At 47.7% G+C, this 15,279-nt stretch overlaps 1 protein-coding gene across 3 annotated transcripts in view; it reads left to right on the top strand.

The window, feature by feature from the left end:
• LRSAM1 (leucine rich repeat and sterile alpha motif containing 1) overlaps positions 1-15,279 on the top strand; it is a 30,253-nt gene that overhangs the window by 642 nt on the left and 14,332 nt on the right. For 2 of the 3 annotated variants that reach the window (XM_068414090.1, XM_068414089.1), the window contains exons 2-11: positions 4,308-4,492; positions 6,082-6,138; positions 7,790-7,834; positions 8,276-8,353; positions 9,237-9,305; positions 10,051-10,135; positions 11,832-11,953; positions 13,180-13,270; positions 13,888-14,018; positions 14,668-14,697. In XM_068414090.1, coding sequence (XP_068270191.1) covers positions 4,421-4,492; positions 6,082-6,138; positions 7,790-7,834; positions 8,276-8,353; positions 9,237-9,305; positions 10,051-10,135; positions 11,832-11,953; positions 13,180-13,270; positions 13,888-14,018; positions 14,668-14,697 — 780 coding nt within the window. In that variant the 5' untranslated portion in view covers positions 4,308-4,420. Of the gene's footprint in view, positions 1-352; positions 1,290-4,307; positions 4,493-6,081; positions 6,139-7,789; positions 7,835-8,275; positions 8,354-9,236; positions 9,306-10,050; positions 10,136-11,831; positions 11,954-13,179; positions 13,271-13,887; positions 14,019-14,667; positions 14,698-15,279 lie in introns of all 3 variants that reach the window. The other variant, XM_068414088.1, reaches the window with a different exon arrangement.

Genomic DNA, 15,279 nt, shown 5'->3' with positions numbered 1-15,279 from the left:
GAGCGGGGCCGGGCCGGAGGGGGGGGATCGGCCCTCCGGGGCCTCGGCAGCGTGTGCGGGGCTCTTCTAGCCTCAGCGCGGAGACGCGGGGCCTGGCGGGGCCGGGTTTCGCGGCGGATCGGCTGCGGCTTCAGCCCGTCCCGAGGGTGCGAGGCTCTGTGTGGGCGTGAGATCCCTCAGGCTGCGGCCGGGCTCCTCGGAGGGGAGCGGGGAGGCACAGGGCACCGTGCGGGCGCTTGTGCTGCCTCCGCAGAGGCGACCGGGGCTTTGGGAGCAAGCGGTGCCCGAAGCGGCGGGTGTGTCTGTTGCGGGAGGAGACGCTGCCCTTGCTCATTGTTGCTGCTTTCCTCAGGTGTCGGGGTCGGTGCTGGCAGCGCTCGGGCCTTCGGGCACAGAACGGCTCCATTGTGGCTGATAAAAGAGTAAAGAAGAGGAGGACCGAGAGAGATAGCCTTTGGAAGCCGTGTGGAACCGGGGAGGGGGACACTGCAGGGAGTCGCTAAAAAGAAGAACAGAATAGTGACGATAAGGGAAAGGACTGAGAGGCAGAGCTGCAGCTGGAGAAGAAGAGAGATTTGTTTTAGGCGTTGCCAGGGGAGGACCTTGGCGGGATCGAGCAGAGCCTGGTTATTACAGGGTGTGGTACCACTCTCATGACAGCTCTCCAGCACAAAGAGCAAACGTGCTGTGGGAGAGTAAGTTACAAAGCTGCAGTTTGCCTTCTGCATCCTTCCTCAGTCTGGTTCCAGGGCGTGCTGCTAACACTGATAGTGGCTCGATAAGCATCCTCTCAGTGAGCAAGAACTGCTGCCTGAGAGATGTCTGGTGACAGCTCTGTCCTTCATGACTAGGCAGCATCTCTGCAGGAGCCCTGCTCAGGTCCAGATGCTGGCTCACTGCTTCATTGCTCTGTTCCTGAGCATGTTTTCCCACAGAAAATAAAATCTCTCTTCCTTCCAGACCCCCATCTTGTCTGTTACAGTGCCGTGCTGTATTTGTGATGTGCAGAATGTTTTTAAAGCTGGGATTTGATTGGGGTCTTTTTATATAGCCATGTTGCTGTTTCATTGTCATTACATTTGTTTGTAAAATTAGGGTTTTGGTTTTATTTTACTCTTAACATCCAGACAGCTGCAGACTGTAAACAGGGTGGACATTCCCCTGCCCTTTCTTGCCCTGTGTGTGTGTTACTGCTGCGTAGGCAGGCAGAGCCGGTGCCTGCAAAGACCAGCCACCGGCATCCCTAGGGATGCAGGATTTGCAGTTCATGGATGATCCCTCGCTGCAGGGTGGGTGCTCTCTCAGGCACGCACAGATAGTTCTTTCAATAACTTAATAAATAAAAATTACATCGTATAAAATATGGTCGCATGCCAAAGGCTCTTCTCGTTATTGACTGCTGAGTGCTAGTCTCACTTAAAATTGAAGGTGGTCAGCAGAGCACGCAAAGCCAGTGTCACACAGAGAGGAACAGCTTTGCTGCTGCAGATTTGACATGTCTTTTCACTAAGGCAAGTTTTGACATTTAAAGGCTGTTCAGTCCACTTAACAAGTCTCTGATTCTTCATCTTTTGACTCCTGATACAATTCTCTCCCTGTTCACCTGTCTGTCCTTCAGCCTTCACGTCTTTATGTATTTTCTTGGGTGAAATTTTCATGCTTTTCCATTATCCACATGGGTAATAAAAGGTATCCAGCTGTAATAGAGAAAGGTAAGACATGACAAGTGAACGTGTAAGTCCTCAGCAAAGAGCTGAACATGTTCAGCAGTTACCGATACCTTGCCGCAGGCACCCTCATCCTTCTGGTTTCTCTTTAAATTTCCTTCTTTTGTTTCTGTCTGTGATATGTTACACTTGCTTATGGATCTTGATCTCTTTCCTGCATTTCCAAACAGTAGCTCCTGACAACAAACTTCCTTTCTCGGTTAATCTTCTGAATTTTTGCTCTTACCTCCCCTCCTGGGTGCAGGTGAGCCTGAGGGGCATTTGTTAAAAAGACGGCAAAGTGAGATGGCAGGGAAAGAGCCGTGAAACTGTTAAGAGTTTGATTCTAGTGCCCAGAACAAGTTTGTAGCCACCTTCTGCTGTGACTCAGCTTGTTCCAGCAGAGTGGTGTGACAGCAGTACAGCAAAACAGGGGACATCTTTACCTCCTTCTTTCTGGAGTGAAATGAAGGGTAGTTGCTTGGATGCGTTTCGACTGAAGTTATATTTTGCTTTCAGGCTAAGGATTTGTCTACCTAAAGCTCTGTTTAGTTTTTGGCGGGGATCTCCATGCGCGAGGAACAGCTCTGACTGTGTCCTGTGGCTCTGTGCTCTTCGGGATCGTTTGAGACCAATCTGTAGACATTGAGCTGGCAGAGAACCATCTTTTTTTATGTACAACACAGGAGCTTCACTGAGCACTAAATTAACTGCATTGTATAGCTGTGCCACTTACTGGTGAATGTACTGGTGAACTGGTGAAGTACTGACTCTTTTGTATTGTTTTTTAAATTGCTTATTAAAACAATGTTTAAAAAAGTCATTGCAAAGTGAAACTTCCAGTGCAGGCTTCATAGCATGTCTCTTGATTTGGACTTTGGGCAGCTGTAGCTCCTGCCCGTGCCCACCCTCTGTGCCCTGCAGTGCTGATCATGGCTCCTTAGCTTCCTCGTGTACCCTGAGGCTTCTGGCCCAGCCGGTTCAAGTCTCCCCATTCTGGGCTCACTGTTGCACTTGTGCTCTTCTCTCATCTTGTCCCAGTCTTATCACCAAGCCAGATTCAGTCCCGCCTGCATCCTCTCCCCTTGTGAGCCCTTGTTCACCAGCAGCCCCAACTTGGACTCTTTCTGCATTACCAGTTTTTGGCCCCTGCTCTCATGCAGCAGCAGACGAACCCCTTTTCCTCCATGATTTTATTGCTTATCCCCATCCCTCTTCTCCCAGCATCCCAACTGGTACCCATCTAATTCCCAGCTGGTCTCCCCATTTCTTGTCCAGCCTTAGCTTTCTGCCCTTCCCACAAAATCTGCCAACACTCTCTTTTTCTCCCCTGCTGGTTCAGAGTCCTCTTGAGAATTGACTCCGGTTTCTGCAACCCCATCACCCACCTGTGGTCCTGGTTTCATCAGGCATCTTAACTGTGATCCACTCTTTCCTCTTTCTGGTTCAACTTCTCTTCCCTCTACTCTTGAGTCAGCTGGTGTCTGCGTACAGTCCACTTGAATTATCAGAAGAACATTCCCCAGGTCTCAGTCCTGTAGTGACCCAGAACAACCATTTTGGGGTTGGATCTGGCTGCCCTGTAAGCCCAGGATGGAGTACGGCAGTCTGACCTGGAGTCACGCAGCCTGGGAGACACTCCTAAGTGCCTGGGAGGGCAGATAGCTCACCCTGGCATGTGGCTGGGGCAGCAGCGATCGGCTCTGGTTTGCAGTCAGGGTTTTTCTGAAGTTAGGTTCTTTTAGCTTTGCAGGCAGTTATTAGACTATTGGAAATTGATATGGCTTGATAAGCTTATCAAAAATCTGACTTTAAGCTATTAGGTGTTTTAGCAGAATCTTTTCACCTCACTGTGTGACTAAAATGGGGAAAGTATTCCTGGGCGACTCTGCTGCTGCCTAGAAATCAAACGAATTGAGAGTTTTGTTAACTTGAGACAACCTCTGAAGCTGAGAAGCAAAGTGTAGCTTGGGCATCCCGATTCCGGTGCCTGTCTGGGGTCCCCGTGGCGTCCTGGGAAGCGGCTGGGACGGGCTGTGTGACGTGCCAGAGGAGACTCTTCTGTACTCAGTGGTCATCAAGTCCCTTGCAAACAGTTACCTGTATTTTGAACTGCATTGGGGTCTTGTTTATTCTCACCTGCCCTGGAAGGGGAAGGCAGCTGTGTTGCTTTCAGGATTAGGAGTTTTTCACAGTTCTAGCCTAGCTTTATTCTAGAACATTTTACAGTTGCTTATTATTGTGCCAGAATTGACTTTGAGTTTAAATACTTCGGTTTCTGTCCCTGGTGCTTGATCTCTTGAAACAGTTGCAGCTTTTTTAGTTCCTCCCCTAGAGTGGACCCTGCATTTTCCTGATCACTCAATAGCCTTTCTCTGTACATGTTCCAGCTTGATTTCATTTATCTTGCACAGGGATGACCAAGACAATCAACCTGTCTCAGAGACACAGCAGTGCTTTTGTGGCTCGCGTTAACACTTCCGCTGTGGAGGTGTGCTGGAGTCTGCCTGGTTGATCAAGCCAGAGAAGGGCTTAAACAAAGACAATCGGCAAGACAGTGATTTTTTTCTTTTTTCTTTTTTTTTTTTCCTCACTTATTAGGGCACAGATCTGTAGTCCAGGCTCCCCAGCAAACACATACTCCAGCAGCCCTCTGCCTTTAATTTACGCTGATCATTTGTGCCACTGAGACAGAGCTATAGTCAAAACTAAAGATGCCACTCTTCTGCCGTAAGAAGAAACCCAGTGATGATGCTCGGAAGCGCCTTGAATACCAAATGTGCCTGGTAAGCAATGCCGAGGTCTTTTCTGTTCTCTGTGCCTAGTCCTGGATGCCAGGTGACTTGGTACGTCCACTGCATTACCAGTAATCGTGTTACTGATCTCACCAAGACAGCAGGTCATCTTCCTAATGTACATCAGAGAATTCCTGCTTTCCCCGTCTCCCTTTGCCCTCCCACAGATCCCCTTTGTGCCATTTCCATCCCTCTCTGCTGCTGTGGTTCCACATAGTGTCCCCCACCCCACCTCCTGCCAGCCTGCATCTGGGACCCCATTGCTCCTTTCTCCTTCATGCCCCTTCACTCTTACAGATCTCCCAGTTTGCTTTTCCTGCCAAGGAACCTGTGACATCCCCTTTCCCATCATACCTGGCTTTCCTTGTGCCCCTTTTTTGCTTCTTATTATTATTTCTTTTCTTTCTATCACTCAGAGGATTAATGTGTTAGATGTTGCTGTTTGTTTTCCTGGACTAGGATTTAGCCAGGATCCTCTGGGGTAGATCCTCAGCAGGTTGCAGTCATGCCAGCAACGCTGGCAGAACTACCTGCCTCACAGCAGCCGCAGATTTGAAGTTGGCTTTCTGAATACAACCTTCTTTTGTATTATTTCACCTATTCTGCCATAGAAGCTGTGGACCGGTGCTGGCATAGGGGATCTGCTGTGCTCTACCCCAGAGGCACCTGCATTTTAGAAGTGACAAAATTATGCCTGTTGGATGTCTGTAAGGTATTTTGAAAAGGAAGGCTTTGTTATGTACCAATAATGAAACTAGTTTTACTGAATTTATTCATTTGGAGCGTTTCTGTTCAGCTCCTGCGTGGCTGGGGAGGGCGAGCTTAATCTGTCCGTTCCAGGATTAGTTCTGTATTGCACGTGCTTAGTTTAGGGTCAGGATATCCAATTCTGAAGACTTGGCAGAGGCACTAACACAAGCAGGTTTTGTTACCTCGTGCAGTGCCTTTTACTTAAGAAAATAATTCCAGAGATGCGGTGCTGCTCACGGTGAGCTTTGTGCAGTTTCGTTGCTGTCAACAGCTGCATTGGATGTAGTTGACTGGAACATGGAAAACCACTTTTGTACAGAAGCAGCAAGTCCTTGCTCCTTCTTACACAGCACAGCTCTTTTGGAAGCAAAAAGGCAATAGTGGGTTATTTTGGTTTCTGTGTACGGCTCAGAAGGTTGGTCTGCTGGGTGAGAAACGCCAGTGACACAGCGGGCTCCTTCCAGGCTAGGATGGCAGTGCTGTTGTTCCTAGGAAGTGCCTCTCTGGTGCTTGAGAACCCATCATTTCCTTTCCATATCCTTTCCGTTCAAATTGCGGAATTAGGATGTGCTTTGGTTCTTCATGCAGAAATTCATGTCTTGCACCAAAAGGTTTTCTCTGCAGTTTGGTTTCCCGGTTGCTTTTGCTTGCTGCAGTTGTAGCAGCACACCCTCTGCTTCTAGCATCGTCATTGAATTATGTAGCTGCGGCAGAGAACTGGAATTGCATTTTCTAGGAAGGGGCCACTTGAGTAGTTCAGTCAATATGCATCAAGAGGTCGTGTATTTCTGCATGGTCTAATTCTCTGGCTGCATATCTTCTCTCTCCAGGCAAAAGAAGCTGGTGCTGATGACATTCTTGACATATCCAAATGTGAACTCTCAGAGGTATGTTCTCTACAACTTCCAGTATTAGCTCACAGGTCTGATTCCTCTGTCTGCTTCTTGTTACCGACAGTCAGATTTAGTATCATTGTGTCTACGAGCCTGGTGACAGAAATGGCCTTGTTACTGGTCCACTTCTTCCTCTGTCTGCTGAGCTCTGGCTTTCAGCTGGGGGCTTCTTCCCCTTTTTCTGGTGGGAGATGGCCTGTCCTACCTGACGCATCAGCATTTCTGTCCTGGGAATCCTTTTTCATTTGACAAGATGGGAAGGACAGAGTGGTCTCATACCCTCCACCAGTACCTTAATAGGACCCTAGTTTGGGACCTCATGGCCTAATTTTGCTGGTCATAAGGGGATCTGTTTGCCAAAGGCTGACTGTTTCTAATCTTAGAGCTACAAAGTCTGGCACCAGCAGTTATTTTTCTGTATAAGTTAAAATCCCTGGTTCCAGGCTGCTGGTTAAGGATGGAAATCTGACTTCCAGCTTGGCTTCTTTTATGGCAGCCAACTAAACTAGAAACAAGCTGTCTGCTGGAGTGTGAGGTGTCAGTGACAGATTGCCAGGCTTTCAGAGGAGACACAGCTTCTCATTCTGGCAGCCAGGCAATCCTGTTAAGCAGAAGCCCATTTTTATTTCACTTTGTTTTTATTCATTGTCCTGTGTTTCTAAAACACATTGGTACCCATGTAACCATTTGTCACAGGATGCCTTTGCCAAACAAGCTAATAGACATTGCACTGCTCTTTGGAGAGAGATTTGGGGACCATCCTGGAGAGGATAACTGTCTGCTGTGCAGCATGAAATGGCATTGCTGAGACTTTGGGATGTTTTGTTCCAAGATCAGAAGCCAACAGCATCTTGTGTGTAGGTTTGCGAGCTGTGTGGGACAGTCTGTGAGCCAGTCTGGGTAAGAGGGTGGCAGACAGAGGATGCACTGAGCCAACTCCATTCAGAGCTGGTCTTGTATCCCCAGCAGCTCCTTTTGGATTGGTACCATAAAACTCTGTCTTTCTTGTCTTGTTTTTAGCCTTCGTAGTTTCAATAAATAAAGCGAGCCACCCATTTGGTCCTAAAATTAACTCTGGATGACAGTTTGGCTGATGCTGGTTCCATGCTGCAGAGCAGGTCACAGTGCTCAGCCTTGGCTGGCATGGGCTGAATTTGCTGGAATATCCCTTTTCTGACTGCAGAGCCTAGCACATACAAGGACGCTCAGTCCTGCCTGTCGCTCACCTTTCTCATTTAGCCCACTGGAGCGTGTTTGCCAAGGTTGCAAAACCATAGAGTACATTTGGATGATGACTAACTGAAAATACACCTGAACTCTTGAGTCATCTTCACATTGAATATTAAATCACTCAAGACTTGAGCTTCTACCTAAACCTCAGTCTGCTCTGTGCTGTGCACAGTGCTCGTATTGTGGAGAGCCATTGCAAGCTGTTTAAATGGAAGCTAACCAGGAACTACTGGCATCCTGGGCTAAAACCAGGGGCCAGTAATTTTAAGTATCACCTGCATTTTCATTACAGTTAGTTACTCAGACTTTACAGGTGGCTAAGTTACTCAGACTTTACAGGTGGCTACTGTAGAAGTGCTTACAAAGATAGTATCTTGAGCAGTCTGACACTAAACTATTTTTTAATTGTTTCTAGGTTCCTTATGGGGCCTTTGCAACTTGTAAAGTCTTGCAAAAAAAGGTAATGTTGCAATCAGAAATTATTAGATAATTCTATTATTATGCTTGAGTATTATTGTTGTGTTTGAAATGACTGTATGTGGTTGTTTATGGGTTGCTTCAGAAGAAGTTTGCTTGTGATGCATTTGGCCACTTGTATGATACTACATAGCAATTTGGGCAGGACTAATCCTGTCTGTGTGCTTAGAGCTGACTTCTGTCATGAAAGATGAGATGGTTGTTTCTGTCTTAGCCTATCTAATCATATTTCCTATGTAAAGAACTAGGCTGTTTAGATCTCATGTTAAATGTTTGACCTTCTATGAAAATCCATTTACTCTTTTAACATTTTATATGATACTGAGCTCTTATACAGCCTCTGCAATTAAATCCCAACAAACTGGCTTGTTCTAGACAGCAGTGTCTCTTGTGTTCATGTGTCAATGGGATTTTTCCTCCTCAGGTGCTGATTATTCATACAAATAATCTGACATCTTTAGTTCCAAAGTCCTGCAGCCTCCTGAATCTCATAACTGTGAAGGTAATTGTGATTCTTAACAGTTAATCTGCAGCCTATTTTCCTTGCATTCTAGCTGCATTAAAACACACTAGTCCTAATAAATCCCTTCTGCCTGACTGTCTTCACCAAGAATGGGTTACAAGGTGTGAAACCTGCCTTTCCTCCCAGGTAGACAGATAGCAGTCGCTGAGTGGTTGGTATAAAATCATAATCAGTCCCAGAACTCATTTATCCTCTTCATAATCCCACATTTCCCCCCTCAACAGCCTCTCACAGTGGTGGTCAGTCAGGGCTGAGTGTGCTGTGGGGTAGATCTATCTCTCTTCTGCACTGGTGGGTCGTTGGAATGTGGATGCAACTGGTGATGGGTGACCATGTGTGATGGGGCTGTATCACTGTACCTGTCATATAAATGCTGAGGGCTTTCAGCTCCACCACCCTCATGCTGTGGTTCCACAAGAGGTAGAGTCATTCCAGCAGCTCACTTCTCCCCATGGAGGGAGGTCTCCAGGCGTAGTCCTGCCCTCTCCCTGTGCCAGCGCTGGTGTTGGAGCAGTTCAGCTTCCATGGAGCAGTTCAGCTCACTGATGAGTGACAGAAAATGTCTTTTTCTGCCAGGCTGGCTCCAGGGAGATGATTTATCCAGTTGGGTCATCCAGTTTTGTGGAACAGCTCCCTTGTTGTCACTGCTCTCCCTAGTCTTTTGTTTATCAATGTGTAGAGGCTTGAGTTTTCAAAAGGCCTACAAGAATTAAGTGCCTATGTCTCCTTGAAAAATTAAGCTGCTTTTCAAAGCCCCATTGGAAGAGAAGTAATTTTCATTGCTAGATAATTCATGACCTTTCATGCTTGCATCGTGTCGTCTTTTCCCAACCTTGTTTAATGAAATCTTCTACTCTTCCAGGTTCTAGACCTGCATGACAACCAGCTGGCATCGCTTCCTGCTGATATTGGTCAGCTGACATCTCTTCAGGTAAAAGATTTGCAGCTGCATCCCACATGTCTGTAAAGGGCATGTTACAGGACAGCACAAATATGGGGTTACTGCTATTTGGTTTTAATTAATCACTACTTAAATGATGGTCCTCAGGCTGTCATATCTATATCATTGACTTGACTGCTGCTGTTGAGCTGACTTGTTGGAGAGGGAGAGCAGGGGAAGAGCAGAAGAGCAGGCATGCTGAATTATGTAGACCCAGCTTAGTGCAAGGGCTTGCAGTCCAAATGGCTCACACTGCCTAGCAGGTGCTGTGAGCAAGCAGAGCTGGAGCTTCCAGTCCCACAGATTTCCCAAAATATTCAGGTTTTTCCATTCTCCCTGGTGTGATTATGTTGAGAACTCAGTGCGGTGGGACATAGTGCATGCTGAGGGTCCCCTCTGCTCAGGGTGTAGCTTTAGGTTCAGTCACCACCCCTCTGCAGGAGCTGGGGTGGGGGAGAGCTGCCCTGGAGGGAAGGACACTTTGCTCCCCAGTTCCTGCATCTGGGTTCAGCACCTGCTGCTGCTGTTGGTTGTGAGGAGCCTTTCTCACTGTGTGTGGTAGCTAGGCATACCCTGGATACAGGGTATAACACTTTTTTTAGCCCTGAAAGTATTGCCTAAAACCAATTTCAAGTTGTCCTTCTGGGTCTGAAAGTAGTCCCAACAGCATAGGCGTGTAGAAGACCTGAGACTTGTATGAAGAATTTCTTGAATATCTTTTTTCTTAATACCTTAGGTCTTAAACCTTGAAAGGAACCTTTTAAAATGTCTTCCACAATCTATAGGAGACCTTGCCCAGCTCCAGATGCTCAATGTGAAAGGTATGGCACATATTTCTTGTCAGTCCTCTGGGCAAAGCACCAGTTATTACCTGGGTTGTGTTGAGCTGCGTTAGTAATTATTCCTTTCAACCAGGGCAAGCAGCAAATGGTTTACACTGTGAATGCTAAGGAAGAACATAAAGATTTGAATTCAAATAGTTGGCAAGACAAGAGAAATAATCTAAGCAGAAAATGGGTCAAACTCGGTCCATATGATGATATCATTCAGCCTTTTCTCAAAGGAGAAGTTGTGGGTCATCGTGCCCAATCTCAAGAGCTAGAAGCTGACTTGTGTGCCTGCAGATGAACACATTTCAGAGCCCCCGCTGCCCCACTCCTGCGGCGAGGAGTGCTGAGAGGGCTGGAGGCACACATCTTCCTCTTGGAGCATGAGACTCACCTCAAGCTGGGAGTGCTGTGTTTGCCCTGCAAGAGGGGTCCCAGGCCAGGGTTTGTCCCCCTCTGGATAATGATTTAAACCGACCTAAGAAATCTGTCTGTGCAGATTCAAGTATAAGAAAAATAGCAGGCCTTAGGCAGAAGCAGTTCAGTAAAGCGAGCAGAGCAGTCAGCCCAGATAAACTGAGCTACAGAGCAAGTCCACCGACACCTGGAGCCTGTGTAGCCCAACCAGGTTTGCACAGCCCTAACACAAAGGTCACAGCCATACTTCTTTTCAAGACTCCTGGGCATTTTTCAGATACACAGTGCCATAAATTTGGGAGAAAAAGAAGACTTTGTTACAGGGAGCTGTTGCTGAAACAGGGAAGGAAATGGAGAGTGAGGGACTGTCTCCATTTAGCCCGCACCAAGGGCTAAACAATAACAGTTTCTCTCTCACCCAGTGTCCCTTCCCCAGCTGAGCAAGGGAATTGGGAAAAGGAGGTAAACTCACGGGCTAAAGCTAAACAGATTTCATAAAATAAAAAACCACAATTGTAATATAAAACACACAAAATTATACTTACCTCCAAGAGGGCTGGCAAGTTGCTCTAGGAATAGCTATCATTGACAATGCAAAAGAGGTGGGAGAGGAGAGCAAAAAAAGCTCCTCTCCAGCTTTCCCTTTTATAGTGAACTTGATGTTAATGATATAGAACACACCTGTGGGCCAGCCTGGGGCAGCTGCCCTGGATTTAGCTGCTCATGGCCTTGATCACCATCCCACAGCTGGCCACAAACTGAAACAAAATCTAACAGACACTTGATTCTATAAATTTTATTCCCAAGAAACGAGGACAGGGACTTAGAAGTGCAGCTCAGTTCATTGCTGCATCTGTCTTCATCACCTGGCCTCTGACCCCTAGATGTGCAGTCCCACACACAGTCCCCTTTCTCCCATCTCTGGTACTTACACCAACGGGAGGAAGGCTCCATGTTATGAATATTCTCCTGATAAATAGCACAGATCCAGCCTGCAGCAGTGACCTCAGCTGAGAAGGTCATTTTGGCATGAGGAACCACTGCTGGACCTGCGCACTGGGGCTGTGTGCAAGTAGATGTTGATCCCCATTTGCCTTGGTGGGCAATGGCAGCCTTTGGAGTCCTCGTGTGACCCGTGACAGCCCCATCCCTGTAGTAGAGTGTACAAAGTGAGCCATATGTATGATTATGGTTTGGTATTCCAGCAGATGAACTTGCTGGGTCCTGCTTTGGAAAGGATACGTGGTACTAAGTGGCTTCTCTCTCACTCTAGGTAACAAGCTGAAGGAGCTGCCTGCTGCTGTGAGTGGCTTGCGGAGTTTGCGCACTCTGGATATCAGCGAGAATGTGCTGCAAGAGCTGCCGCGGGTGCTGGCTCACGTCCGCACGCTGGAGGTGTGCAGCCAGCCAGCCCTGTCTGTCTCTCCCCTTCGCAGGCTGTTTATTCTGCTGCAGGCTGCTTCCCTCCTGCTTGCTGAATACGATAATAAATTTAGCATAGAAAGTGAATTTTTAGGGTTTGGGCAGAACCCACTTGTGGGGGATTGTAACGAGGCTATATGTGGTCCATGGTGTCCGCAATAGCTTTTGCGTACCCTTCCCGCTCTGGTCTTTTCTGATCCCTTTTTGCCATGGTTTAATCATGACAAAAGCAATCCACAAGGAGTGAACCTCTCGGTGTTACCTCCTGGGGCTGTCTGCGAGCACGAACTGTGCCTGTGGGCTCAGGCTGACTCAGCCACTTTCTAATTCTGAAAGAATTCTGAATTCTGATTCTAAATGAGCAGGTGGGATATTTCCAATGGGGTTTTTGCCTCTGTTAACTTGACAGATCTCTGACTCATTATCATCCTCCGTGGGTTTCTGGCTCCCTGGGGTGCACATTCAAAATGGGATGAGCATCCAGGTTTTTATGGATGTGTTATCTTCTGGCTGCCAAACTTGTCAATACTAAACTGTGCAAATGTCAGACTACAGGGCTGACTCAGACACCAGCATGGAGGATGCGAATAAATGTTCTCCTGTCTCAAACACACAACATTAGCCTTCACTTCTCTTGTGGGCGGTCTCTAAGATGAGGGATCTGTGCAGCATGCTCCCCTGTGCTTGATAAACTTGTTCCTTTCTAGGCCTTCCTGATAAGCCCTTCTCTACAGGAGGCAACATTAGGTCCTTTTGGTGGCCACAGTAGGACAAAACAGCAAGTGGTCCTTCCACTCATTCTTTATGGTGCTGCTCTTCTCTCTGTGCCCTTTGTATCACCATCCCTTCCATGCATCGTGTTTAAGGGCTCCAGCACACTGAAATGTAGTAGAAAATTTCTGTGGTTGTGAAGTGCTGTGCCCTCTGGTACTTAAAGACGAAGTAGACACGTCTGCATGAGGGGGATGTTCCACTGAAGGGCCAGCTCAGAAGCTCCCAAGTAAGGGACAGCAGAGTCACCTCTGAAAGGTGTCAAACACACAGCAGAAATTCAGTACAACCTCATATTTATGTCAGGATTTAGAGTAACATAAAGTTATCACTCTGTAAGTGAAATTTTGGGGAACTGCAAAGATAACTGCAGTTGGACCCTGGCTGTGCCATCAGAATAACCCGGAGCTCTGTGTGTTCTCTTTGAGACGCTGACCCTGGATGCCTCTTCCATGACCTACCCATCACCTGACATTTGCAGTGCAGGTACAGAGTCCATTCAGCAGTTCCTCTGCAAAGGTAAGCAAGAAGAGTCCGTGGATGGTAATGAGAACCTGAGGGACTGTGCTGTGCTCTTGAGTAGGTGCTGTTGTATTTTCTTCTGTGGGAAGATTAGGCATTGTCCAGCTATAGCTGCCTTGGGACAACGAGAGAGACTCAGTAGTCACTCGAGGTCTCTTCCACCCTCATTTGCTATGAGGAAGGACCTGGGGCCTGCAGACTGATGGGTTGTTAAGAGAAAGATGAAACCAGATGGAAAACTCAGAGGACAAAGATAATGTACTGTGAGTTTGTAAACACTGTGTTTGATACAGACAGGAAGGTTTGGTAGAGGTTTCGTGCAGGGGAAGTGCCTTACCAGATATTGGGCTAATCCCTGAAATAAAAGGACAGTCAGAACTTACTTTGCTATGGGCAGTAACATTTGCAGCCCTGCAGAAGTCAGCATACCTGTACCTGTGTGAAGGAAGCGTTTCTCTCCAAGCAGGTTCACTTTGATCGTCTTCCTGGTGAGAATGGGGTGGGGAGAGGGAGCACAGTTAGAATCAGTCTCGCACGCCAGCCAGCCCCTGGCCGTGCTGCCAAGGAGGTCTTTAAGCACCAAATGTTCTTGTTTTGTGTCTGATACCTTCCAGAGTGTGGAATTGCGTACTACCCTCCCTCACAGTATCTGCTCCCCGCGCTTGAGAGCGATGGAGGAGGAACATCGGTGGATGGGGTGGACAGGGCAGTGCATAAGTACTTGGAGGAGGAGAGCGAGTGGCAGGTGAGGCCCCACTGCGTGTAAAGTCGTGCGAGAGGGTTTTGGATTTGTCTTTCTGCTCCATCGATGGATCTCTCAGCACTTAGCCCATCGTCCCTCATCACCTTCCCCCCCATGAGATGTGTCTTTTGGGATCAAGAGAGCATCAGTGTCCAGAACCAGGCATAGCACTGTGGGCATGGGTGGCTCGTCTCCTTCCTGAGAGCTGGGTATGGTGTTTCCACTGCTGACTCCTGGAAGACACATCGCAAAGAGCTGTCTCCATCCTGGAAAGCAATGATGCAGTCAAGGGACAGGGGTGACAATGTGACACAGTGTGTGCAGCACAGTAACGTGTGTTTTGGGGGGGACAACAAACTGCAGAAGAACCTTGTGATTGCCAGCCAAGTGCTAGACCTGTTCAGCCCTACCTGGGAAAGGTGAGGCCAGGCATGGAACTGTGATAAGCTGTGCTAGTTCCTGGGCTGTTTGGCAAGTGCAGAGTAAATTTCGTTGTCCCTGGAGAAGCATGAATGACTGGACTTTGTGCCTGTGTTAATCTTCTTGTGCCTTTGGTTTTTACTCAGTTAGGGGAAGATATAATGTGGGTTAATAATATCTACAAAAAATTGCTTCTGGGAGTAAATGTCTGCTAATATTGTTTATTTTTCAGAACAAATTCTTGGATTATGAGAAGAGGAAGGTAAGGACAAATGCCTGCAAACACTTTGTCTGCAGCGTAGGCCAGCTTCTGCTTCTTGTTTTCCATCCCTTTATCTGGTTTCTCAGCCAAAGCTGAACGTTTTGGGAGCTGAGTTTTTGCAGAAAACCCCCCAAAGCTGCTCACTCCTCACTGCAGGAGACAAGCGGGAGCGTGGGGGAATTGGTGACTGACTGGTCTGACACACACAGCTGACGAGCTGCGGTCTCTCTCGTGAGCAGGCGGTTCCAGTTTACGTCAGTCCGTGTTTGCAGAGTTGGATCCGGGGGCTTTCGCACCAGGTGGCTTTTTTCTTGCCTCTTGGTGCTGAAAGCTCATTTGTTTTTCACATGGGGTGGGCAGACGAGTGTGAGCAGTCCATGCACAAACTGCTCAGTACGCCCCTGCCCCGAACTCCAGCCCCTCTGCGTCTCCTACCTTGGCCCTCTGGCTCATCGTGCCACCGCTCCTGCTCTCTCCTAGCATTCCTTGTTTCTGTCCTCCAATCCCCTCACCTGGCTGCATTTTTAGTTTGCTCTTCTTTTTATTTCACTGCTCTCTGCCTCTTCCCCTGGGCAAGGCTCA

The sequence above is a fragment of the Nyctibius grandis genome, chromosome 16 (assembly GCF_013368605.1).
Source record: "Nyctibius grandis isolate bNycGra1 chromosome 16, bNycGra1.pri, whole genome shotgun sequence".
Taxonomy (NCBI): domain Eukaryota; kingdom Metazoa; phylum Chordata; class Aves; order Nyctibiiformes; family Nyctibiidae; genus Nyctibius; species Nyctibius grandis.
The sequence above is the reverse complement of the archived record's forward strand: the minus strand, read 5'-3'. Positions and strand labels throughout refer to the sequence as shown.